The sequence below is a fragment of the Mustela erminea genome, chromosome 17, assembly GCF_009829155.1.
Source record: "Mustela erminea isolate mMusErm1 chromosome 17, mMusErm1.Pri, whole genome shotgun sequence".
NCBI lineage: Eukaryota > Metazoa > Chordata > Mammalia > Carnivora > Mustelidae > Mustela > Mustela erminea.
In genome coordinates, this window is record NC_045630.1 from 70,670,116 (window position 1) to 70,694,917 (window position 24,802).

Sequence of the window (24,802 nt, forward strand, 5' to 3'; positions counted from 1 at the left end):
CCCCGGGCTGTGTGGGTCTCCCATTGTGCAATGTGCCTACCCAGGGCAGGAAGCTGGGTTCCCAGCCGGGCTGGTGGAGGGCCCCCAGGAGGACGGACTCTCACTCTTCCCCAACCCCTGCTATGGGCAGGGCCTGGCCAGGGTATAAATAGGACAGACCGCTGGGTTTTCCCCACGCTTCTCTCCTCACACCCTGCCTCCTCATCTCTTCTTCCCTCTTGGCCTGGTAGGTCGTGGTCTCCTGACTGGCACACAAGCGTGTCAGGGTGAGGCGGGGGTCAGGCTCCGGGCAGAGGAAGGAGTGGCTGGTGGGGGCCAGATATGCTCACGGGGTCCAGTGTGAGATTGTGATGTGGAGGCCCTGGAGTGGGTGTGTGTGAGTGAGTGTGTGTGTGTGTGTGTGTGTGTGCGTGAGCATACACACGCCTGGCTGCCTGTGTGTGCAAGAGAAAAACCCAAGAACAGGATGTGTGCAGGGCCTGGATTCGACCTAGCTGGTGGCACTGGGATGCTGGGCTTTGCACGTGCTGTTGCTGGAGTGTGTGTCGGTGTGTGTGTGACCTGTGGGTCTGCACATTGGCTGCTGTTTGCTGGGTTGCAAGGGCCTGTGTGTGCACACTCGGGTGTGGGAAGCAAACTGAAGTCAACTGGCCTTGTGTCCTGTGGGCGTCAGCTCTGCACCCTGCAGGGAGCTGGCCGCACCCACCCTGCATCCCTGCCTCTGCCCCCTCGCCCGGCCCCTCCCTACTCCAGGGCTGGGCCGCTGGTTTTTTCCGCTGTTGGCCCCTGGGCAGGCCTCCAGCAGCCCCGGGAGGGAGAGAATGGGGCAGGGTGTGGCCGCTGTGGTCGTGGGATGTGTGGGGTGTGTGGGGGGGGAGTGGGGGAGGCCCAGCTTGAGTGAGGCTGCCCGCAATCCGGAGCCTGGGCCAGGCCAGGCCAGGCCAGCCCAGACAGCGGCCTGAAGCACATGCTTCCCGCTAGGAGCCGCGTCCCACCTCTCTGGGTCCCCCTCTGGTGGGAGCAGAATCTCATCAAGTGGCCCCTGAGGGCTGGGAGTGGGGTGGGGCATTCTGAGGGTGGGGCTGGGGAAGACAAGGTTGTCTCTGGGACCCATCCTCAGATCCTGAGTACCACCATGGCGTGCCCCCTGGAGCAGGCTCTGGATGTGATGGTGTCTACCTTCCACAAGTACTCGGGCAAGGAGGGTGACAAGTTCAAGCTCAACAGGTCAGAGCTAAAGGAGCTGCTGACCCGGGAGCTGCCCAGCTTCTTGGGGGTGAGTGGCTACTGCCTGGGAGTACGCCCCTGTGTGCTCCCCTCTCCACGGGGAAGGGGCAGGGCCTGGTGGGGCACCAGCCTGTGGGCAGAGCCGTAGCTACCGTCCCTGGATGGGGACGTCCGAGCAGAGGGCCTGATTCGGAACACAGTGGGCACCCACCACTCACTTCCGGGAGCCCAGCAGGAGGAGGGCTGGGACCCCCAGGTAGGGTGCAGGCCAGACCCCGCCACAGGCTTTACACAACTTAACTAAAGGGGAACAGACATTCAGAGCGGCTAAGCAACTTCCAAGGTCGTGAAAGTGCAAAGCTGATATCCACAAACCCGGACGTTTGCCATCAGTCCGGCAACGGATAATTTTGGAGTCTCTGTGGGTGTGAAGCCACAGTTGAGGAGACACGTGTCCACGCCTCTGAGCATTCCCAGTGCCCGATTATACCAGACTCTGTGCAGTTTGCATGTTACCTTCGTGACCACTGTTTAGCTGCATTCTTGGAACAACCTTGGGGGGCGACGTGGTGGTCCCTTCTCCAGCTGCGTGCACGTCCCCTTGGGGTGAACTTCTGTGGACCCCGCTTAGCCCCTGAGAGCAGGGGTTCTAAAGCGGGGCCCCCAGGGCGAGGCTGTGCCTTCCTGAGCCCCCGTCTGGAGATGGGAAATGGCTCTAGTCTTTGCTGCATGCCAGAACGTGCGGTTCTGCTTGTTGCCTCTTCCCTGCAGAAGAAGACGGATGAGGCCGCCTTCCAGAAGCTCATGAGCAACCTGGACAGCAATAAGGACAACGAGGTGGACTTCCAGGAGTACTGCGTCTTCCTGTCCTGCGCTGCCATGATGTGCAATGAGTTCTTCGAAGGGTTCCCCGATAAGCAGCCCCGGAAGAAGTGAAGGCCCCTCTGGGGGTGGGGGTACCCTACCTGTTGGCAGAGGGCACCGGGCCTCACCCCGGCCCTGCCAGATGTGTGCACGATGTGACCAAGTTCAATAAAGAGTCTTAGAAGCTTTGAGGTTGATGGTCTGAGAGGCTCTGGGGCTGTGGTGAGGGCTGAGGGACAGGTCCCGGTGGGCAGCACAGGCGGTGGACAGCGGTTCCGTGGCGAGCAGACTAGCGGGGGCGGGGGGCAGGGGTGAGTGGAAGACTGTGTGTGCGCATGATGGAGCTGGCTGATGGCGCCCAGGGCAGGGCAAAGAACCCCCAAAGGCTTGGAGCGCCCCGGCTATGGGGTCTTTGCCAGCAGACTGGCCCCTCCCACCTCAGCCTCTGGAGAGACGGAAGGTCACATCTGCTCTTGGCTGGGGCCTGGAATGGAGTTTGGGCGCCCTGGGGCAAGGAGCTGAATCACGAGGGCCCTGCCCTGTGCGCCCCTTCCAGCGCCCTAGTTTCCAGCCCAGGGATGGGTGAGTCCCTCCTGTCCGTGGTTAGGCCAGGGAGGCCGTGTGGAAGGAGACCACCGCATTGCAGCAGCCTGAGAATGTCGCCAGCGACGCTGGGAGGAGGGCTGTTAGCAGCCAGGGTCATGGTCCCTCAGAGAGGGACAAAAGGACCCCAAAGGGGAGAGCGAGGATGGTAGCTGGGGTCGGAGGGAGGGAAGGGGTGGGAGGCGGCCCTAATTTTGGAGATGAAATTCCAGACACGAGATCTGATCAATGGAGCTGAGATTTTTCTTCCCCCAGAAAACACCAGGCCTGATGCCGTGTCTCTTCGGGTTATAGGCTGATGGGTGATGGACGTTCTCCTGCAGGCCGGGCCTGGGGTTGTGGGGCCTTCCTTGCAAGCTTTCCCCTCTCATTACAGCCTGTTTTTCTCTCCAGCGTCAGAGCAATGGGGCAGGTGACTCAGATGTTCCCCCGAGTGTGACTGCAGAGGCCTGGCTAGGATTTTGGTCCAGGAAAAAGCCTGCCTCCTCCCCTTCTGCCAGGGCCCTGGCCGCCCATCTTCTAAGGGAGTGCCCTTCCCCGGGGATGTTCCTGCATCACTCGTGCCTCGGAAACTCCCGTTGCTCAGCGACCAGTCCCTGCTGCCTCTCTCTGTCTCTCTCTCTCTCTCCTTGCCAGCCCAGGTCAGGGCGGAGTGGGGCAGAGGGGGCGCAGGGCGGAGGGTCCAGGCCTGGTGGGGATGCTGTGGCCACAGGTGCCGTCTGACTCAGCTCCGTTCTCACACTTTAACCGTTTGGTGGTAGAAGTGTCTCTGCTCTGATTCAGGCCACTCTCCCGCCCCTGCTCCATTCCATCCTGCCCTGAGCCTGCTTCCCTGTCATCTGGGCCTACCCTTCCTGGACCCCTTCCATGTCGCTGATTCCCAGGCCGCTGTTCCACGTCTCTGACAACTCTTTCCCATGAAGAGGAGCGAGGTATCTTAGGCTTCGACTCCATGCTTGCTAATGACCTTGACCTTGACTTCCATGCCCTCAGCAGGGAACATCTTTTCTCGTGGATTCCCATCTCAAGTTGTGTTTGCTCTGTTCCTGGTGTGGACAGGAGGCGCAGTGTGGAGAGTGGCCTAGGGTGTGAGGAGGTGCCCTGTGTTGGGCCACGTTTCCCTCCTTTTCCCAGGGCTCCTGGTTTCTCTTCCACCCCTGTTGTCCCATCAGATTGAGTGCTGGTTGGGAAAATAAAGCTTCTGGAACTGAAGATGTGTGTGCCTCAATGAGCTCAACATGCCCCCTTCCGCTCTGTTGGGAAACAAGGAAGGCAAGACTGGCAGAGGGGTTTCTCCCCAGCCCTGTCCCAGGAGGCTCTGACCTGGGCCTTCTCAGGTCCCTCTCCTCATTGGCTCTCCTTCCTCTGGTTTCCTGGGGACCAGAGCAAGGGAACAAAAGCAGAGAGTGGTGGGAGGGAGACTTGTTTGTGCTGTGTGGTTGTCTGCTGGCGCCTTCCCTGGTGAGTCCTTCCTACTCACCTTCCTGCTCATCTGTGCGGTGGGGCAAGTGGGGCGGTGAGGCCAGACCACGACAGCCTTGGGGACCACCACCAAGGAAGGCCTGGCATGCTGGGCAGACATGGGCTCAGGAAGGAGGGCGGAGCGTGGAGCAGGGCGTATCGGAGTTTCTGGGGAAGGGGCTCTGGGTATGCAGCTGCAGTCAGAAGAGCTGGGGTGCTGTCCCTGTCGCCCAGAGGCCCTCCCCTCCCCTGTGCTCATGGCTGAATCTTCTGGAGTGTGAGGGGGCATGATGCTGAGGTTTTGGGGTGGCGAGAGGTGAATGACAGATCCAGCTCAAGAATCACTAGGTGGGCTTTGGGCGAAGGTGAAAGCCAGCTACTTCTTCCTTCTTGCTCTGGACTCTACACAGATTGACCTGGAGCCCCCAGGTTTCTTGGGTGTTGTCCCCCTCCTAAGTCATAGGAGCGGCCTCTTCCTTGGGTAGGTGTGGCCGTGCTAAAGGACCTGGAGGGTCACGTTCACACCCAGCCTCTGGATCCTGCCCTCAGAGGAGTCCTCGAGATAGGCCCTCCCCTCCTAGTGCCGATTGTGTGCAGGTCTGTGGGCCAGAGACTGAGACCAGCGGGACAGGTCCAGCAAACTCTGCCCTGTTTCCTGCTGAGATCTTAGCTCCCAGGTCCAGCTGCAGCCCCCCTCTGAAGCCTGGACTGTCTTTGCCTTGTCCTCTACCTCCGTAATGGGACACTCCCCACGCTCCGGTGATTCAGGCGCCCGGGCACAGGAAGGTGACTGGGGCGAGACAGCCTCTGGGGAGTGACTGCCCGAGGTCAATGGGCCAGGGGACCTTTTTTGGCTCCTTCGTCTGCCACCATTTCATCTTGCGGGGAGGTCATCTGCCCCTAGAGCCCTTTTCCAGCATCTCCTAAGCAGGGGCGTGTGTCAGCTCCTGTAGGGGCTGGAGGGTCTCGTGGCTCTGGCTGTTCCTTGTTTGCCTTGGGGCTGGACTAGCGATGGGGGAAGCAGCAGGTCTGGATTCCCGGGAACGGTGGTCCTTCCCTCCCCCTTCACCCTCCAGAGCTCACTGATGGAGACACCTCTTGAGAAGGCCCTGACCACTATGGTCACCACTTTCCATAAATATTCGGGGAGAGAAGGCAGCAAACTGACCCTGAGCAGGAGGGAACTAAAGGAGCTGATCAGGAAGGAGCTGTGTCTTGGAGAGGTAGGTGACTCTTGCCCCAGCCCAAAGCCCGAGTTCTCCCTGCGCACACCACGGGGGAGGAAGAGAACAGAGGAAGCACCACACCACCGTGGGGCGCCCCTTCTGTGAGGTAGGATGCCCCAGCTCTGCATCGGTAGAGCAGCAGCAGAGGGGACGCGCACCAGTGCTCTGCGCTCCCAGTACTCAGCCCGGAGTAGGGTGACCAATGGGACTGACAGAGACTAAGGAAGAAGGTGGACATCTTGGGCCAACAGGTGCACGGCCTCCGTGATGGGAGGTGAGTTGGGTCTCCCTGGGAAGGAGGCAGGGCCGCGTCCAGAGGGTGAATTCCAGCCTGCGCCAAGGCCTAGAGGTCGGGGAGCCTTGTGTGTTGAGGCCGGGCGCACGGAGCCATCGAAGAGCCTGTGTGAGGAATCGTGGGGGACAAGGCCCCAGGGCGCCCAGCTCGAGCTGTGCGAGGCTCCAGGGCCGGGCCTCTGCCTGTGGGCCCCGTACAGCCAGGGCTCTCAGCTGGCACCGACACGGGAACAAAAAGTGTCCTGCTCGTTTGGGAACACAAGGATGGAAGGAGACAGACTGCTTCTCGCCAGATGGAGAAGGGGGGAGGTGGCTGACAGAGGGGAAAGCCTATGAGGAAATGATATTGTTTTTACAGCTCGAAAAAACAGAGGCTCAGAAACATTATCCAACTGGTCCAAAGACACCCAGCTAGTAAGAGGTCGAGTCCTTCCTTCTTTCTTGAAAATCTAGTCCTGGGGCCTCTCCAGTCACATTGTGAACCCTGGTGCACCTCCCTCGGGCAGCGGACAGGAGCAGGTGTGGGTTTCACGAAGCTTGCCCTCCGGCTTTCCCGCCAGGCTCTCTGCATCCTGAAGTTAACGAGGGCAAAAGGAGGGGTGGCGGGTCCCCAGGGGTTAATTACAGAGCACAGAGGGCCTGGGGAATGCTGGGGCAAGGACCATGTCACAGAGAAGCTGTTTCCATCTCCATTTGTCCTGACGTGTGTCTCCTGTGGAAAAGCGGGAACTGCGGGCAGTGAAGAGGGGAGGGCAGAACTCTCCTGTGTTTTCTTCCTGTCTCACCTGAGGGCCATGTTTCATCCTCTCTGTGGAGCTGGTCTGGGAGAGCAGGGGAGAGCAGGGGACAGACAGAACATGGCTGAGCCCCGGCCTCATCTCCACACAGCTGAGCGGCAAGCTGTCCCAGAAGGGAAGGCCGCAGTGGCTTCTGGGCTCTGACACGTGGCTTTCGTGGCATGCTGTCTGGGTCAGGTCTCAGCTACCCTCTGCAGGGACAGAAGACGTCTGATCATGCTCAGTGCCACACAGTCTCCAAGGCATTTCTGTTGGACGCTGTATAACGTCCAGACCACTATTTCCCTGGATGGTGGGAAGTGCTGTGGAAAGGGGCGGTTGGGCCGGCTTTCCTAGGGACAATTGCTTGGATTCAAGGTGTGTCACCGCATGGCGCCGGGCCCGGTGCTGGGTGTGTGCTGGGGGCTGAGATCGTCCGTGTTGGGGACCCAGCTGAGAGTCACCCTGAGGCTGTCTTCCTGGGTTGTGGGTGGCGCTGTGCGGTGGTGATGCAGGGCTATTTGGGGTCGCTGACCTGTCCCTTTCCCTTGAAGAAGATGAAGGAGACCAGCATTGATGACCTGATGAAGAGCTTGGACAAGAACAGTGACCAGGAAATCGACTTCAAGGAGTACTCGGTGTTCCTCACCACACTGTGCATGGCCTACAACGACTTCTTCCTGGAGGATAGGAAATGACCAGGGCTCAGCCCCTCCCCCTGGTCTCCGTAGTCCCTCTCACAGCTCCCCTCTGGCCACTTGCCCTCGCCTCCCTTCTGGATGGACCCTGCTTCCGCCTTCCCTTCCAGCAGGGCAAATAAAGGTTTTCCATTCCTGGCTGGTTTTGAGGATGTCTTGTCCCCCTTGCCTAGGGGTGGTGGTGGGGGCGGGGCAAGGGAGAACGCCTCCTCGAGTGGGCTGAGGGCCTCCGGGATTTAGGGTCCTGGGCTTCCTCCCTTCCTCGGTGTGGATGTCACTGAACTTCCTGGGCTTAGTTTTGCCCTTCCGGAAAATGGGGCAGTTGGGCCAGGCTTTCCCCTGCCTCGCAGAGAAAGCTAAGAGGAAGCGCTTTGACAGGGCAGAGGAGGTGCGGGCGCTGGGGGAGGCTCCCGAGGGCGGCGGTGGACAAGCCAGTCTGAGGCCACGGGAGGCCTCCTCGCCAGCCTCCTTTCCCCACTTCCCCCGGGGGGGGGGGGGCTAGCCCGCCCCGCCCCACCCCAGTCCTCTGTGGGGTCCCGGGCTTCCGGCTGTCTTCACTCCCCTCTGCGGCTCGGGAGGGGTCTGGAAACCGTTTCCACCGGAGCGTACGGAGCTCCGGAGGGCGCAGCGCGCACACCGCGGGGCAGGAGGCCGCGGGCGGAATTCCAGGCTGGGGTGTGGGGCGGGGGAGGGGGCGAGCGGGGGAGGGGACGGGCTGCGCCGGGGAGGGAGGGTTGTGAGTTGTGAGGGTGGCGGTGGGAATTTGTTTTTGTTGAGGGGTGGGTGTTCCACATGTCCCTTGAATCCCAGGTTACAGACCACTGGCCGCTCCCCCTCCATCCGGGGTTGTCCCCAAACACCCTCTAGGGAGCCCCCCGCCCCCGCCGTGGGCCGGGGAGCTGGCCGGGAGCTCGGTGTCCCTGGCTGGCAACGGTCTCCCCTGGGATCCCCGTTCCGTGCCGGGAACCGGAACAGCCCGAGGCCGGCGCCCTGCGGGCCTGGACGGGGCGGGCCTGAGGGCGGCGCGGAGGGCGCGGTGGGGCTGGCCCGGGGTGGGGGGGGAGGTTGGCCCCGGGCGGCGGCGGCGGCGGGGGGGGGGCTCGGGGCGGGGTTGGGGGGGGCTCTGACTCGCCCGGCCTCCGCCCCGCGGCCGCTAAAAGGCGCGCTGGCCGCCGCCCCGCGGGTCCGCGGACGCTCTCCCGGCCGAGCGGTAAGTCCTCGAGGGCCCGCCCGCCCTGGGGTGAATCGGCCCCGGGCGGCAGGTGGCTCCCCCGAGTGCACCCCGGGCTGCGGGAGGTGTGTCCCGGGTGTGCGGCCCCCCTCCTCCTCCCCGACCTCTGGAGCCCCCGTGGCTGGCTCTCGGCCGTGGTCCGGCTGCTGCTTGGCCACCTCTCTCCTCTGGGCCTTCGGGTCTGCCTCTCCCTCCCGCCAAGCCCGGAGCCGACTCCCGCTGGTGACACCGGTGCTGTGCGGCTGGGGACGGAGCTCTCGGGGCATGTGAATGTGGGCGGGTGGGGCCCTTCGGCACTGACCAGCCTTTCCGCCCCAGCTCTGAGCCCAGCGCCCAGCCATGGCGTGCCCCCTGGACCAGGCCATTGGCCTCCTCGTGGCTATCTTCCATAAGTACTCGGGCAGGGAAGGCGATAAAGGCACTCTGAGCAAGAAGGAGCTGAAGGAGCTGATCCAGAAGGAGCTCACCATCGGCGCGGTGAGTAAGGCCGCTCCCCGGCCCTTCGGAAGCAGGGTGAGGAGAGGGAGGGGCCAGGTGCATCTGACGCTCAGTTACCCATATTCTGGCGCCCTAGCCCACACAGCTTCCTGGGACCATGGGTCAGTTCCCAGCGGAGCCTAGCGGAGCAATAAAGCCAATGTCTTTGACGAGGAGAGCGCAGGGTCCCCTGTCTGAGGGAGGGCTGCCTGGAGGGAGCAAGGGAGAGAATCAGAGGTTCTCATCACATTGAGTCTGGATTTCCCTTCTGACACGTTAGAAGCTGCAGGATGCTGACATTGCAAAGCTCATGGAGGACCTGGACCGGAACAAGGACCAGGTGGTGAACTTCCAGGAATATGTCACCTTTCTGGGGGCCTTGGCTTTGATCTACAATGACGCCCTCAAGGGCTGAAAACATATCGGGAGGTGGAGACACCCTCGAGCGGGCCTGCCTAAGTCAAATACTGAAATACTGTGGTGGATAACTGTTCAATAAATATCTTTTTTTGGTCAAGTCTGCCTCCGTGTCCTGGCTTCCTAGTGATTTCTGTTCCCACCTCTTACTGGTGCTGTGCCAGCCATCAGAGTTTGCTCATGGTCACCTCTGGGAGTGACAGGGCAGTGCCCCACACCTGGGGCCACCCTGACTGCTGCTAGCCTGTAAGGTGACTGCAGGCGAATTAGAAAAGGGTCTCGCCCTGGACGAAGGCTTCTTAAGGAAGGCTCACGTGGTTCCCAGGAAAGAGGGTTCTGGAATGTGGGTGGGGAAGGAAATGGTGCCCAAGCCAGGCTGTGATGGTCCAGAGTGGGGCAGAGATAGTCCTGGTGATGTAATTTTTGAATGTTGTTGAGGATGGTGAAGGCTGGAGCCAACGGCCAAAAAAGAATTCCTGAGACATATTTGTGTTTGTGTGTGTGTGTTTAAAGATTTTATTTATTTATTTGACAGAGATCACAAGTAGGCAGAGAGAAGAGGGGGAAGCAGGTTCCCCGCTGAGCAGAGAGCCCTATGGGTGTGTGTGGGGGTCTCGATCCCAGGACCTGGAGATCACGACCTGAGCAGAAGGCAGAAGCTTAGCCCTCTGAGCTACTCAGGCGCCCCCCTGAGACATCTTTGGTGCAAATAGGGGGTTTTATTAAAGCACGGGGACAGGACCCGTGGGCAGAAAGAGCTGCTGTCCCAGGATTGTGAGGAACCACTGATTGTACACCTCTGGGTTGGGGGAAGTAAGAGAAGTTCCAGAAGGGCTTCTGCAGGCTAAAGCAGACTCTCCAGAAGCCTGGCTATTGTCAAGCTGAGTAAGGTTTTTCCCTCTAGCAAAGCGTTGACTTTAAGACTGTAGGGAGCTTCCTGGAGGAAGGTTGTAGTCTGCCTCCCTCCAGTATTTTATCAACGGGTGCAGCGTGTAGGGACACAGGCTGTAAGGGCGTTTACTTTTATTTACATTTCTTTCTGCCTTTGCCTCCCACCTCATTAGCAGCTTCCCAGAAGACAAAGGCCTGCTGTGCTCTGGGTGTGCTGACTGAAGGGCGGGGGTGGGGGGGGCGCATCTGGCACGCCCCAAGCCTGGCAGGACAGAGGCCACTGGCGGGCTGAGCCCACAGCGGCCGCCCATGGCCCAGTTGAAGGTGGGGGGCCTACTTTAAGAGTCTGTCTCTGTCTTTTGTGGTGGGGGCGGTGGTCTGAGTAGCTGGCAGCTGCAGGAGCATGAGATTCACGGGGTCCTCACGATGGGGGCACGGAGGGGTCCTAGGGGCTGGGCTAAGCACAGCTTCGAGCCTTTCAGCCTTTCGGTCAGTCCGGATCTGGCCCATCCCTGCAGCCGCGGCATGAGTCAGCCCAGTCACCCCATGGGAACCAAGCCGGGCTCTCGGCCCCCTCAGGGAGGATGACTAATGGAATTACCGTCTGAATGCATTGTTTGTGTTTGAGGTTTCAGGGTGTGGGGCAGGGGATAAACTGGACCTAAGGGCAATGGGGCATTTGTCGCTGTTCCCCTCCAGGCCCCGTCCGGGCTGGGCACGCTCCTTCGTAGGTTCTGGGCGCCTCGGAGGGAGACCATCGGCTCCTTCTCTCTTTCCTCCCCACTTCCTGGGAGCCCCACTTTGCCGAACTGTCTTCTTTCTCCCCGGGGCCGCGAAGAGAGAACAGTCGAGGAAGCCCCCCCCTCCCCCAGTTGCCCCTCCTGCGCCGCGGGCAGTGGGACGGGCGCGGAGGGGGAGCGGGAGGGACGCAGGGCTGCGGCCCCCGGCTGGAGAGCCCCGTGCCAGCCCCGGCTCTCCCAGCCCCGGCGCCGCCTCCACCGCGGGCACTTCGGGGCGCAGAGCGGGCGCCCTCGTGCGGGGCCGAGAGCCGGACGCGGGCAGGAGGGCGGCGCCCGCTTTCCTGAAGCCCTGGGGAGGGTCGGTCTCGGCGCGACCCGCAGCCCCGGCTCTCGGGAGACGGGTTTGCCCGCCCGGGGAACGCCTGCGGCGGGGTCTCTGGGTTCCCGGCAACCGGTCTCTACGGGGTTAGGGTACGGGTACGGGTACGGGTACGGGTTAGGGTACAGGTTAGGGTTAGGGTTACGGTTAACCCTAACTCGACTTCGTCTGCGACGCACCTGCGCGAGCCGGTCCGGGGAAGGACGGCGGTTTGCAGAGACGATTAGGGTTTGGGCCCCTTCCCCACTTCCAGGGACCCAAAGACCTTGGTGCCAAGAGGGAGCAGGAGCTGTCCCGGAGGGCGAGGGCGGAGCAGCTCTGGCAGGCTCAGCCCCACGGTTCTGGGGAGCCGCGGAGGCTGAAGTGAACCCATACACGCGCGCAGTCCACCTGCTGGATAAAGACGTCTGTCCTTTAGCTTCTGCTTCCCCACAGCAGTGGAAGGGAACGGGAACATGGATTTAAAAAATAAAATAATGAAACAAATCCCAAATAGGAAGCAAATCTTTCCGTTTGCTTTGAGACTATGATTTTTTTTTTTTTAAGATTTTTATTTTAAGTAATCTCTTCACCCAGTGTGGGTCTTGAACTCACAATCCCAAGGCCATGAGTCCAGGCTCTACTGACTGAGCCAGCCGGGTGGCCCCAGGGTATGATTTTAAAGGTTTTTTTGGGGAGTGGTGGTGGTGGTGGTGGGAGGAGGCAGCATTTCCAATGGGATCTGGGGGTGGGGGTGGTGTGGGGTGGTGCACGGGCTGTTGGTTTTTCGGGTATTTGACTCCAGTTGATGTGAAGCTGAAGTGAACCCTTTGAGCTCCCTTGATGGAGTAGGGGTCGGTCGTAGAGGAGAGGGAGAGGTTCAGATGCAGGGGCTCATTCGCTCTCTGTCTCTCCACTGAGGTGCACCTGCGGATGAGAGGAAGTGGCCATGTGACCCCATTGCCCCAGGTGAGGCTCTCGTCCCTCTCACCGTGCGGACTGACAGTGACCCTTCAGCGGGGGGGGGGGGGGGGGGCCCTGAGGCCTGAAGCTGAGCAGCAGGGCCCCTGCCAATTTCTGTGAGCCCATGGAGGGGCTGCAAAAGGGGTAGGACCGAGTCCCAGGCTGCAGCTCTCTATTCCCTGCCCAGCAAATTGGAAATTATTAAGAATAACACCACATTACATTTGTGTAGCACTTTTATTTTTACAAGACACTTTTTTTTTCTTTTTAAGATATTATTTACTTATTTGACAGAGATCACAAGTAGGCAGAGAGGCAGGCAGAGAGAGAGAAGGGAGGAAGCAGGCTCCCCGCTGAGCAGCGAGCCCAATATGCGACTCCATCCCAGGACTCTGGGATCACGACCTTAGCCGAAGGCAGAGGCTTTAACCCACTGAGCCACCCAGGCTCCCCCTTTATAAGACACTTTCGAGTCCATTGCCTTTTGTGACTCTCAGAAGATCTGCACTGGTATTGTTAGCCCCATTTAATGAGTGAAAAGGCGGAGTTCCGGAGTTCGGGGGAGGTGAGAGCCTCTGCTTGGGCACGTGTCAGAGCTGGGCCCTCCCTTGCCAGTTCACTAGTGTGCATTTTTTAAAAAGTTTTCTTTATGTCAGTAATCTCTGCACCCCACGTGGGGCTCAAACTGACGACGGAGATCAAGCGTTGCCTGCTCTAATGACTGACCCCGCCAGGCGTCCTAGTGTGCATCTGATCATGACATAGTTGGCCATTTCTTTATCTTTTTTTCCTATATGTCTTAATTACTTATTACTTAATTACATTATGACGATTACATATTGTCATATTAAAGGATTTGCGGAACACATCTAAGATATAAGAATCGTGGTATAAGAACCTTGAGTTTAAGAAATGAAGGTTACCTTTCCCTCTCAACTCCCTGGATGGACTCCCCCATCCCACCTCCTTCCCTCCAAGTGGAGCCACTGTCCCGTCATTGTGTGCATCATTTCTTCTTTCTTCAATAGTTTTTACTACTAATATCTTCATCTCTAAACAATATGTGTTTTTGCATTATGGTTAGCTTTGTATAGATGGAATAATACCATGTATTTTATACGGTGTGATGAAGGAATCAAATCTAATTGTTTTCCACGTAGGTAAATGTTCCAGAAAAATGAATTAAAAATTCCATCCTTTCTCCATCGCTCTGTAATCCCAGGTACGCAGTACATGTAGTATGGATTTGTTTCTTTGTTTCTGTTCCATCGATTGATCTACTTCTCTGCCAGTACCATCCTACATTTAGACATTAAAAAAATATTTTGATAATAATCCTTGATATGTGGTACAGCAAACCTTTCACCTCGCTCTTCATTTTCTTGGCTATTCTTGGCCCTCCATTTTTATTTACTTATTTATTATTTGGGGATTGTATTCCTTTGTCTTTATTTTCCCAAAGGAAACAGTCCTCAATCTTCTAGTCCATTAAAAACCTCCCATGTGCGATTGTGTCATCCTCAATGGTCTTCCTCGCATAGGACACAAATGTCCTCACATTGCTCAAGTCACTGGGCAGAGTTCAGGAGCATGTAGTGCCACGGGTCCCTCTCTCTTGCACGTGGGTACATAACAGGTTTGGTTTCCAACCCGCTGCAGGCTCTGGTGTTTCTCTGCCCTCTACTTTAAAATATATGCTTTAGAGTGAGCTTGTTGAGCTTGTTAATGCCACAGAATTTGGGATTTTGGGGTTTTGTTTGACATTGCACGGATTCTGTGGACCATGTGGAGAATATTGAATTTTCCAATCCACGATTATGAGAAGGTTTACCTCCCTGTTTATTTAGATCTTTAATGTCTTTGAATAGCATGCTGCTGTTCTCACCCATAGGCACTGACTTGTACAGTTTTACTGACATTGTTGCAAATGGCATGTTCAAAAAATATTTTTTTCTGTTATTGGTATAGAAATGTAATTGAGTTTTAAAATATTGAAACATTTCCTATTTCATATAAAACATAACAAAATTTACCAATTATCCATTTTTTGAGGGGGGAGGGGCAGAGGGCGAGGAAGGGAGAGAATCTTAAGCAGTCTCCATGCCCAGTGTGGAGGCTGACTCTGGACTTAATCCCCTAACCGTGAGATCCTGACCTGAGCTGTAATCAGGAATCGGAGGCTTAACCGACTGAGCCACCCAGGTGCCCCCTCATCTTAACAATTTTTTAAAAAGATGTATGTATTTATTTGAGAGAGAGAAAGAGAGAGAGAGAGAAATCGAACGGGGGGGGAGGGGCAGAGGGAGAGAGTCTTCAAGCAGACTCCCCACGGAGCACGGACCCCTATGTTGGGCTTGATCTCCTGAACCCAAGATCATGACCTGAGCCGAAACTAAGAGTCGAAGGCCTAACTGACTGAGCCAAGACAAGCCCTATCTTTGGTATTTTAAGTGTACAGGTTTGTACATTAAGTATGTTCACATTGTTGGACAACGGGTCTCCAGATGGCTTTCATCTTGCAGAAGTGTAATCCTACATCCCTCAGACAAGAGCTCTCCATTTTGTACCCTCACCTGGTCCCCAGGAACCAGCAAGCTACTTTCTGTTTCTGTGAGTTTGCCTGCTTCAGGTGTTTCATGCATGGGAAGCCATACAGTATTGGGTTCTTGGTGACTGGCTTATTTCACTTAACGTCCTATCTTCAAGGTTCATCCATATTACAGCATGTGACAGAATTTCTTTCCTTTTTGTTACTGAGTTTTGTATTGACTTTATATTCAGAAACTTTGTTTGCTGCTCAGTGGGGAGCCTGCTTCTGCCTCTCCCCCGTTGGTGCTCTCTCGTGCATGCTCTCTCCCAAGTAAATAAATAAAATCTTAAAAAAAAAAAAGAATTGAGGGGCGCCTGGGTGGCTCAGTGGGTTAAAGCCTGTGCATTTGGCTCAGGTCATGATCCCAGGGTCCTGGGATCGAGGCCCACATTGGGCTCTCTGCTCAGCAAGGAGCCTGCTTTCCCTCTCTGTCTCAGCCTGCTTCTCTGCCTACTTGTGATCTCTGTCTGTCAAATAAATAAATAAAATCTTAAAAAAAAAAATGAGTTGAGAGGTGTCTGGGTGGCTCAGTCAGTTAAGCATCCAGCTCTTGATCTTAGTGCAGGTCTTGATATCAGGGTTTTGAGTTCAAGCCCCACACTGGGCTCCATGCTGGGTGTGGAGTCTACTAAAAAAAAAAAAAAAAAAAATTAGGAATTGATATTTTTAAAAATGCTTTTTCTGCATATGTTAAGATGATGGCTGGTGGGACACCTGGGTGGCTCAGTTGGTTAAGCAGCCAATTCTTGGCTTCGGCTCAGGTCCCCATCTCAGGGTCTTGGGATCCAGCCCTATGTCCTGCTCCATGCTCACTGGGGAGTCTGCCTGAGATTTTCTCTTTGCCTCTGGCCCACCCACTGCTCATGTGCTCTCTTTTTCTAAATGAATAAATAAAATCTTACAAAAAAAGACGATTGCTGAATTTTCTCTTTTATTTGTTAATGAAATGAATTACATAACTTTCTTTTTTTTTAAAGTTTTTTTTTAATTTTTTTAAAAGATTTTATTTATTTATTTGACAGAGAGATCACAAGTAGGTAGAGAGGCAGGCAGAGAGAGAGAGGAGGACGCAGGCTCCCTGCTGAGCAGAGAGCCTGACGAGGGGCTTGACCCCAGGACTCTGGGATCATGACCCGAGCCCAAGGCAGAGACCTTAACTCACTGAGCCACCCAGGCGCCCCTAAAAATGTTTTTATTTATTTATTTGACAGAGACAGACACCAGCGAGAGAGGGAACACAAGCAGGGGGAGTGGGAGAGGGAGAAGAAGGCCTCTTGCTGCACAGGGAGCCCGACGCAGGGCTTGATCCCAGGACCCTGGGATCATGACCTGAGTGGAAGGTAGATGCTCAATGCCTGAGCCACCCAGGTGCCCCATAACTTTATTTTCTATGATTAAACCAAGCTTATATTCTGATATAAACCCAACTTGATCATGACATGTCAGTTTTTTAAAACTTTATTATCTTTTTTAAAAAGATTTTATTTATTTATTTGAGAGAGAGAGAGTGGGAGCATGAGTGGGGGAGAGGCAGAGGGAGATGGAGAAGCAGGGTCCCCACTGAGTAGAGAGCCTTGATCCTAGGACCCTGAGATCATGACCTGAGCCAAAGGCAGAGGATTAACCGACGGAGCCACCCAGGTGCCCCGGTGACATGTCAGTTTTTATATATTATTGGATTTGGTTTGCTAGTACTGTATTTCAGATTTTTATTCTTAGTACGATTGGTTTGTAATTTTCCTTTCTTGTGTTATCCTTGTCAGGTTTGGATATAAAGGCCTCAAACAATGAGTGGGGAAAGTTTTCTTCCCCCATTTCTTTTTTTTTTATAGTATTTTATTATTTTATTTTATTTTATTTATTCATTTGAGAGAGAGACAGAGAGAGCACAGCAAGGAGAGAGGCAGAGGCAGAGGGAGAAGCAGGCTCCATGATGAGCAGAAAGCATGATGCGGGGCTCGATCCCAGGACCCGAAGAAGATCATGACCTGAGCTGAAGGCAGACGCCCAACCATCTGAGCCACCCACGTGCCCCTGTTTCCTTCTTTTTTATAGAGCTTCTATCTGCTTGTTCTCTCAATTACTGAAAGAAGTATGTTGAAATATCTCTCCAAGTTTGTGAATTTATTCATTTCTTACTATGTTACTATTTGCTTTATGTATTTTCAGGGTACATTATTAAATCAAACAAGTTTAGAGTTGTTATATCTTTGGGGGATTTTTTTATTAATATGTGACTTTAAAAATTTCTAATAATGCTTTTTACATGTTATACTTTATATCGATCAGTTTTTATGGGGTTAATGTTTGCATGTTGTGTCTTTTTTCATTCTGCTCTTATTAGCTAGAGTCCTTTGCTTTGGATTTGTCTCTTGTGAACAGCATGTGGAGATTTAAAAATCTGATCAGATAGCCTTTTTGTCTTAAGTGGAATATTGAGCTCATTCAGATGCACTGCAATTACTGATGTATTTGTTATTTCTACCGTCTTATTTTATGCCTTTCTATTTTCCCTTATTCTCTATTTTTCTTTTTTCAATCATATTTGACTGAAGTAATTTTTCACTCATTTCAGTTTTTCCTAATTCGTGCGTGAGCCTGGAATAGAGTCTACTCTTGTTACTTCAGTGCTAACCTTGGACACAGTCACACGCATATTGGGTTTGTTAGTGTAAAGTATTTGGCAGGACCTTAAAATACCCAATTATGATGCCCCTTCCTAGTTTACGCACCGTCTTTGTCAGGTTCATTGGTTTTCTTTTTCTGGCTCCGCAAGTCGGCATCACGACTTAAATACGTTTATATTCAGCCACACACTTCACCGCTCATCTGTTCAATTTTCCTTATGTTTGAAATTCATCCTTAAACATTTTCTTATCTTTTGGTAGCAAATTCTCTTAGGTTCTGTTTTTCCTTATTTTGCACTTGTTCTTGGAAGATATTTTGGGTGGGTTGAATTTTTTCCCTGCTTATTTAAATTATTATCCACTTTCTTCTGTTGTTTATTTTTGTTTTTGAAAAAAATCAGCTGTCTAATTTTTAGTCCTTTAGTCCTCTTTTTGCTCTACTACTTTTAAGATCTTGTCTTTTTCTTTGTTTTTATATAGTTTCAGTATTATATTTCTAGGATTGGATTTGTTTCTATCTAACCTGCTTGGGATTCATTAGTTGGGGTGCATTCACTTGTTCCGAAGCTGTGGATTGCTGTTTCTCCTCAGTTTTAGAAAATTCTCATCCACTGTTTCTGTAAATATTTCCTTGGCTCTATTATTACTTCTTCCTCTCCTCTCCTTTCTTTTCTTTCTGGAACTCTGCATGTTAGAGCTTTCATTCTCTCCTCCCTATCTCTTGAACTCTCATTCATGTTTTCCATCTCTCTGTCCTTCTGTACGACATTCTGGGTAATTTCTTCTATAGTTCCCTGATTGCCTCTGCAGCTGTCTCTTGTTTGTGGTTAAATCCATTCATCAAGTTTAAAAATTTTAATTATTGTACTTTATTTTAATTTATGTTTTATTGCATTTCATTTCTCTATTTTTCTTCAAATATACTTGGTGTTTTTCTAGTCTCTTGCCCTTTGCTAATATATCAACTCATTTTATTGTTAAATGTAATACACATAATTATTTTATGTTCTGTGGCTAATGTTTCAATATTGGAGTCTTTTGGGGCAAATTCTCATCTCTGTTTCTTCTGGCTCTTGTTCATGTTGCCTAATATCCTTATGTATTTTGTAATTTTTTGACTGTGAGCTCGTGTTTCTGGAAATTTTATCTGTGGCTATTTTTCAAGTGTCTAGGTTGGAGATGGGTTCTTCTATGACAAATTTGCATTCATTTCCACCAGATGCCTTAGGGTACTCTCTGCTGAGGCATATATATATATATACGTGCATATATATATATATATATATATGTATATATATATATATATTTTTTTTTTAAGAGAGGGAGTGGAGGGTGGGGAGAAGGGCAGAAAGAGAGAGAATTTAAAAAAAAGATCTTATTTATTTATTTCAGAGAGAAAGAGACAGAGTGAGAGAGCGTGAGAGAGGAGGTCAGTGGGAGAAGCAGACTCCCCACGGAGCTGGGATCCTGATGTGGGACTCGATCCCAGGACTCCGGCATCATAACCAGAGCTGAAGGAGCTAACCCTAACCAACTGAGCCACCCAGGTGCCCCCAAAATATTTTTTTTTAAAAGATTTTATTTATTTATTTGACAGAGAGAGAAATCACAAGTAGGCGGAGAGTCAGGCAGAGAGAGAGAGAAGCAGGCTCCCGCTGAGCAAAGAGCCCGATGCGGGGCTCGATCCCAGGACACTGAGATCATGACCTGAACCGAAGGCAGCGGCTTAATCCACTGAGCCACCCAGGCGCCCCCCCAAAATATTTTTTTTAAAAAGATTTCATTTATTTATTTGTCAGAGAGAGAGAGAGAGAGAGAAAGCAGCAGGCAGAGTGAGAAGCACACTCCCTGCTAAGCAGGGAACCGATGTAAGACTTGATCCCAGGACTCCAGGATGATGACCTGAACGGAAAACAGAAGCTTAACTGACTGAGCCACCCAGGCATTCCAGGAGAGAGAAAATCTTAAGCAGGCTCTACACCAAGTGCAGGGCCTGATGCCAGGCTTGATCTCACAACCCTCAGATGATGACCTGTGTGAAAATCAAGAGTTGGATGCTTAATCAACTGAGCCACCCAGGCACCCCTCTGCTGAGGCCATTTTAATTAATTAATTAATTAATTTTGGAGGTTTTAAAAAAATTCAGTTCATTAACATATAGTGTATTATTAGTTTCAGAGGTAGAGTTCTGTGATTCAGCAGTTTTTTTTTTTTAAGATTTTTTATTTATTCATTTGACAGATAGAGATCACGAGCAGGCAGAGAGGCAGACAGAGAGAGAGGAGGAAGCAGGCTCCCGGCCGAGCAGAGAGCTGGACGTGGGGCTCGATCCCAGGACCCTGGGATCATGACCTGGGCCGAAGGCAAAGGTTTTAACCCACTGAGCCACCCAGGCGCCCCATGATTCAGCAGTGTTATATGACAGTGCTCATTATATCACATGTCCTCCTTAATGCCCATCACCCAGCTACTCTGTCCCCTCGCTGCCCTCCCCTCCAGCAACTCTCTGTTTGTTTTCTATGATTAAGAATCTCTTATGGTTTGTCATCCTCTCTGCTTTTGTCTTGTTTTATTCTTCCTGGGTTTGTTTCTTCTGTAACCAGGATGTAACCATAATCATGCTGTATGTATTGTTCTTTGATGTGCTTGTTGATGTTCTTGGCCTAGCACACTCCTTTTATCCATTATATATGTATTCCACAGAATTAGTGTCACTATTTGGGTTGCTTCATTCTGCTGTTATAATTATGCCCACTTTTATGCACAAACTTGAGCACAGGGGTTGGAATTTGAGGGCAAGAGTGTCAGTTTGAGTCCTTGTCAGTCTGTGGTGAAGACATGTTGACTTGGCATTGAGCAGGTGGCTGGCAGTGCATTCTGACATGGGCAGGAGGGCAGTAGGATTGTGAATTTGGGATCCACAGGCCGATGGCATTGTGTGTGATGGGGACATGGGTGGTTTTGCTGGTCATGAATTTTTCCTGGTCATGAATTCCTTTTAATTTTGTTTTTCTGGGAAACTCTCTCTCTTCTTTTATTCTGAATGAAAGCTTTGCTGGATAAGTATTCTTGGCTGCAGATTTTTTCCGTTTAGTGCTATGAATATATCATGCTGCTTTCTTCTGGCCTGCAAAGTTTCTGCTGAAAAATCCACTGAAAGCCTTATGGTCTTTCCATTGTATGTAATTGCTTTCCTTTCTCTTGTTACTTTTAAAATTCTCTCTTCATCTCTACTTTTGGCCATCCTATTTACTTTGTATCTTGGTACAGACCTCTTTGGATTGGTTTTATTGGGGGCTCTCTGCCTCTTGGATCTGGATTTCTCTTTCGTTCCCCAGATTCAGGAAGTTTTCAGATATTATTTCTTCAAATTAATCTTCTGCCCCTTTTATCTCTCTTCTTTTGGGATCCCTATCATGCAACAGTTATGCTTGACAGTATTGTTGAGTTCTGTGGTCTATTCTCATTTTGTGTACTTTTTCCCCTCTTTTATCTGCTCAGCTTGATTACTTTCCATTACTCTGTCCTCCAGGTTGCTGATCTGTTCTACTTCCTCTTGTTTGCTATTTATTCCAGGTGGTCTCTTTTTCTTTCTTTTATTTTTTAAAAAAGATTTTTATTTATTTATTTGTCAGAGAGAGCAAGCACATGCAGACAGAGTGGCAGGCAGAGACAGAGAGAGAAGCAGGCTCCCTGCTGAGCAAGGAGCCCGATGTGGGACTCGATCCCAGAACACTGGGATCATGAGCTGAGCCAAAGGCAGCAGCTTAACCAACTGAGCCACCCAGGCGTCCTTCTATTTTTTATTTTCATTTAGTGAGTTCATTATCTCTAATTGGTTCTTTTTTAGCTCTTCTATCTCTTTGTGGAGGGTCTCATGGAGGTCCTGCACTCCTTTCTCAAATCTCGCGAGTATCTTTATGAGCATTCCTTTAAATTTGTTATCAGGCACATTATTTATCTCCATTTTGATTATGTTTCTTGCTCTGATTTTGTTCTACTCTTTCATTTGGCGTTATTCCTCTATCTCCTCGTTTTGTCTATTGTGTCTGTTTCTATGTGCTAGGAAAGTCAGCTATGTCTCCCACAACTGAAAGTTGTGGCCTTATGAAGAAGGGATCCTGAGTGCAATGTCTCCTTTTCACTCAAAAATGGTGCTTCAGGGGGTGCCTGGGTGGCTCAGTGGGTTAAAGCCTCTGCCTTCAGCTCAGGTCATGATCTCAGGGTCCTGGGATCAAGCCCTGCGTTGGGCTCTTTGCTCAGCAGGGAGCCTGCTTCCCTTCCTCTCTCTGCTTGCCTCTCTGCCTACTTGTGATCTCTCTCTCTGTCAAATAAATAAATAAAAATCTTTTTAAAAAAATGGTGCTTCAGGGGTGTTTCCTATGTGTGTTGCTACAGGGGTGCCCTACTATTGTGGTGGAGCTGTGTTTGCCTTTAGTCCAGCTTGCAATGGCTCTCTGTCTGTTGTGGGCAGAGTCTGGTATCTGTGGTGTTAGTGGCCAGTCTGGGGCTGCCTTGGGCTTGAGTTGAGTAAGACCAGGTGTTTGCCAAAAATGAATTATTGGTGGGTGGGGCCTGCAGTCAGACGAGCTGTCTGTCCCCAGCCCACTGCTGGAGTCACAGTCAGACTGGTGTGTGGTTATCTCCCTGGAGCAAGACTCCCTCTGGAGTGGTCTTGGCCCTTGTCTAGGCTGCTTCCACACTGCTAGGCTTGTGGCATTGCTTTATGAGATCTTGCCAAGAGCATGTCGGAGGGGGTGGGTCCACTTCGCTGTAGCCTCTTGTCTACATCTGGCTTCAGGTCACTTTTTGGGTTATTTATGCTGATTTGGGTGTTCTCTTGGTAGCCATGCCACAAGAGGTGAACCCGGGGTCCTCCTACTCCATGTTGTTGCAAATGTTAAGATTTCATTTCTTTGATGGCTGAGTAATATTCCATTGTGTATATATATACTACATCTTCTTTACCCATTCATCAGTCAATGGACATTAGGGCTCTTTCCACAGTTTGGCTGTTATTGATAATGCTGCTATAAACTTTGGCGTGCATGCACCCCTTTGAATCAGTATTTTTGTATCCTTTGTGTAAATACCTAGTAGTCAATTTCTGCATCATGTGTTAATTCTATTTTACTTTTTGAAGACCTCCATACTGCTTTCCATAATGGCTGTACTAGCTTGCATTCTCACCAACAGTGTAAGAAAGGTTCCCCTTTCTCTGCATCCTCACCAACATTTGTTTTCCGTGTTGTTAATTTTAGTCATTCTGACAGGTGTAAGGTGGTATCTCCTTGTGATGTTGATTGGTATTTCTCTGATGATAAGTGATGTTGAGCATTTTTCTTGTCTGCCCATCTGGGTGTCTTCTTTGGAAAAATATCTATTCATGTCTTCTGGCCACTTCTTAACTGGATTATTTGGGGTTTTTTTGGGTGTTGAGTTTGATAAGTTTCTTTATAGGTTTTTGATACTAACTCTTTATCAGATATGTTATTTGCAAATATCTTTTCCTATTCTGTTGGCTGCCTTTTAGTTTTGTTGATTGTTTCCTTCCCTGTGCAGAAGCTTTTATCTTGATGAAGTCCCAATAGTTCATTTTTGCTTTTGAGTCCCTCGCCTCTGGTAACATATCTAGTAAGAAGTTGCTACAGTCAAGGTCAAAGAGGTTGCTGCCTGTGTTCTCCTCTAGGATTCTGATGGTTTCATGTCTCACATTTAAGTCTTTCATCTATTTTGAATTTATTTTTATGTATGGTATAAGAACATGGTCCAGTTTCATTTTTCATGTGTGGCTGCCTAGTTTTCCCAGCACCACTTGTTGAAAAGACGGTCTTTTGTCCATTGGATATTCTTTCCTGCCTTGTTGGAGATTAGTTGACCATAGAGTTGTGGGTCCATTTCTGGGTTTTCTACTCTGTTCCATTGATCCGTGTTTTTGTGCCAGTACCATACTGCCTTGATGACTACAGCTTTTTGTTGTTGTTTTAAAAGAATTTATTTATTTACTTGAGAGAGAGTGAGAGAGCAGGAGGGGTTGAGGGGAGGGGAGGCAGAAGCAGACTTCTGGCTGAGTGGGAGCCCAACACAGGGCTTGATCCCAGGATCCCAGGACCTGAGCTGAAGGCAGATGCTTAACTGACTGAGCCCCCAGGTGTCCCAGTGACTACAACTTTGTAACAGAGCTTGAAGTCTGGGATCATGAAGCCTCCCGATTTGCTTTTCTTTTTCAGGATTAGTTCAGCTGTTTCAGGGTCTTTTGTGGCTCCATACAAATTTTAGGACTGTTTGTTCCAGCTCTGTGAAAAATGCTGGTGGTATTTTGATAGGGATTGCATTAAATGTGCAATTGCTTTGGGCAGTATAGACATATTAACCATGTTTGTTCTTTGTTTCCACGAACATGGAATTTTTCCCTATTTCTTTGTATTCTCTTCAGTTTCTTTCATAAGTGTTCTATGGTTTTTAGAGTTTAGATCTTTTACCTCTTTGGTTAGGTTTATTCCTTGGTATCTTATTGTTTTTGGTGCAATTGTAAATGGGAGCAATTCCTTGATTTCTTTTTCTGCTGCTTTATTATTGGTGTATAGAAAAGCAACAGATTTCTGTACATTGATTTTATATCCTGTGATTTTGATGAATTCATATATTAGTTCTAGCAATTTTTTAGTGTTCTGGGATTTTTTTACATAGAGTAACATTTTTTTGCAAATAGTGAAAGTTTGACTTCTTCCTTGTCCATTTGGATGCCTTTTATTTCTTTTTAAAGATTTTATTTATTTATTTGACAGAGAGAGTGAGAGACCACAAGTAGGCAGAGAGGAAGGCAGAGAGAGAGCAGGGTAAGCTGGCTCCCCCGCCAAGCAGAGTGCCCGATGTGGGGCTCGATCCCAAAACCCTGAGATCATGACCTGAGCCCAAGGCAGGGGCTCAACCCATTGAAGCCACCTGGGCACCCCTTTTATTTCTTTTTGTTGTTGATTGCTGAGGCTAAGACTTCCAGTACTGTGTTGAATAGTAATGGTGAGAGAGGACATGTAATCAGAGACTCTGGTGCCACCTGCAGTCCCCAAACGCTCGATTTCCTGGGGCATAGCAGCCTTGTTCCTTCCCTCTGTCACCATCTGCCAGTCCGAGTCTGACCCCACGGGACTCCCAGTGGGCCAAGGTTGGACAGAGTCCTGGTGTGAGTCTCCACCCAGAGCAGGGTCACATGAGCAGTTGATGGGATAGGCCCAGAGGTGAGAACCATAAAGGGGACTGTTCTTCACCCCATGTGCCCCTCTCTTGTGTCCTCTCCTCCCTGCCTCTTCCTCAGGGTTCTGTGGTTCCCCATTGGCCTCTTTGATTCTTCCCGATTAA

At 51.4% G+C, this 24,802-nt stretch overlaps 3 protein-coding genes across 12 annotated transcripts; all 3 read left to right on the plus strand.

Moving 5' to 3' along the window:
• Positions 1–145: 145 nt before the first annotated feature.
• On the plus strand, positions 146–2,282 carry S100A4 (S100 calcium binding protein A4). Of its 4 annotated transcripts, none has more exons than XM_032319027.1 (3): positions 146–226; positions 1,121–1,276; positions 1,999–2,282. In XM_032319027.1, exons 2-3 carry the CDS (start codon positions 1,136–1,138, stop codon positions 2,161–2,163), a joined length of 306 nt encoding a protein of 101 aa, XP_032174918.1. In that variant the 5' UTR covers positions 146–226; positions 1,121–1,135; the 3' UTR covers positions 2,164–2,282. The 4 variants fall into 4 exon arrangements, with proteins under 4 accessions (XP_032174918.1, XP_032174919.1, XP_032174920.1 ...); XM_032319028.1 differs by having other exon boundaries at positions 167–266; XM_032319029.1 differs by having other exon boundaries at positions 172–266; positions 1,157–1,276.
• Positions 2,283–4,133: 1,851 nt separating this feature from the next.
• S100A5 (S100 calcium binding protein A5) lies at positions 4,134–7,164 on the plus strand. Of its 6 annotated transcripts, none has more exons than XM_032318821.1 (3): positions 4,134–4,155; positions 5,232–5,378; positions 7,006–7,164. In XM_032318821.1, exons 2-3 carry the CDS (start codon positions 5,241–5,243, stop codon positions 7,147–7,149), a joined length of 282 nt encoding a protein of 93 aa, XP_032174712.1. In that variant the 5' UTR covers positions 4,134–4,155; positions 5,232–5,240; the 3' UTR covers positions 7,150–7,164. The 6 variants fall into 6 exon arrangements, 4 of the variants coding, with proteins under 4 accessions (XP_032174712.1, XP_032174711.1, XP_032174713.1 ...); XM_032318820.1 differs by lacking the exon at positions 4,134–4,155 and adding an exon at positions 4,759–4,941; XM_032318822.1 differs by lacking the exon at positions 4,134–4,155 and adding an exon at positions 4,759–4,941 and having other exon boundaries at positions 7,009–7,164.
• Positions 7,165–7,185: 21 nt separating this feature from the next.
• S100A6 (S100 calcium binding protein A6) lies at positions 7,186–9,374 on the plus strand. Of its 2 annotated transcripts, none has more exons than XM_032318826.1 (3): positions 7,186–7,273; positions 8,699–8,857; positions 9,138–9,374. In XM_032318826.1, the coding sequence occupies exons 2-3, from the start codon at positions 8,720–8,722 to the stop codon at positions 9,270–9,272; spliced, it is 273 nt and encodes a 90-aa protein (XP_032174717.1). In that variant the 5' UTR covers positions 7,186–7,273; positions 8,699–8,719; the 3' UTR covers positions 9,273–9,374. The 2 variants fall into 2 exon arrangements, with proteins under 2 accessions (XP_032174717.1, XP_032174716.1); XM_032318825.1 differs by lacking the exon at positions 7,186–7,273 and adding an exon at positions 8,223–8,359.
• Positions 9,375–24,802: the final 15,428 nt, after the last annotated feature.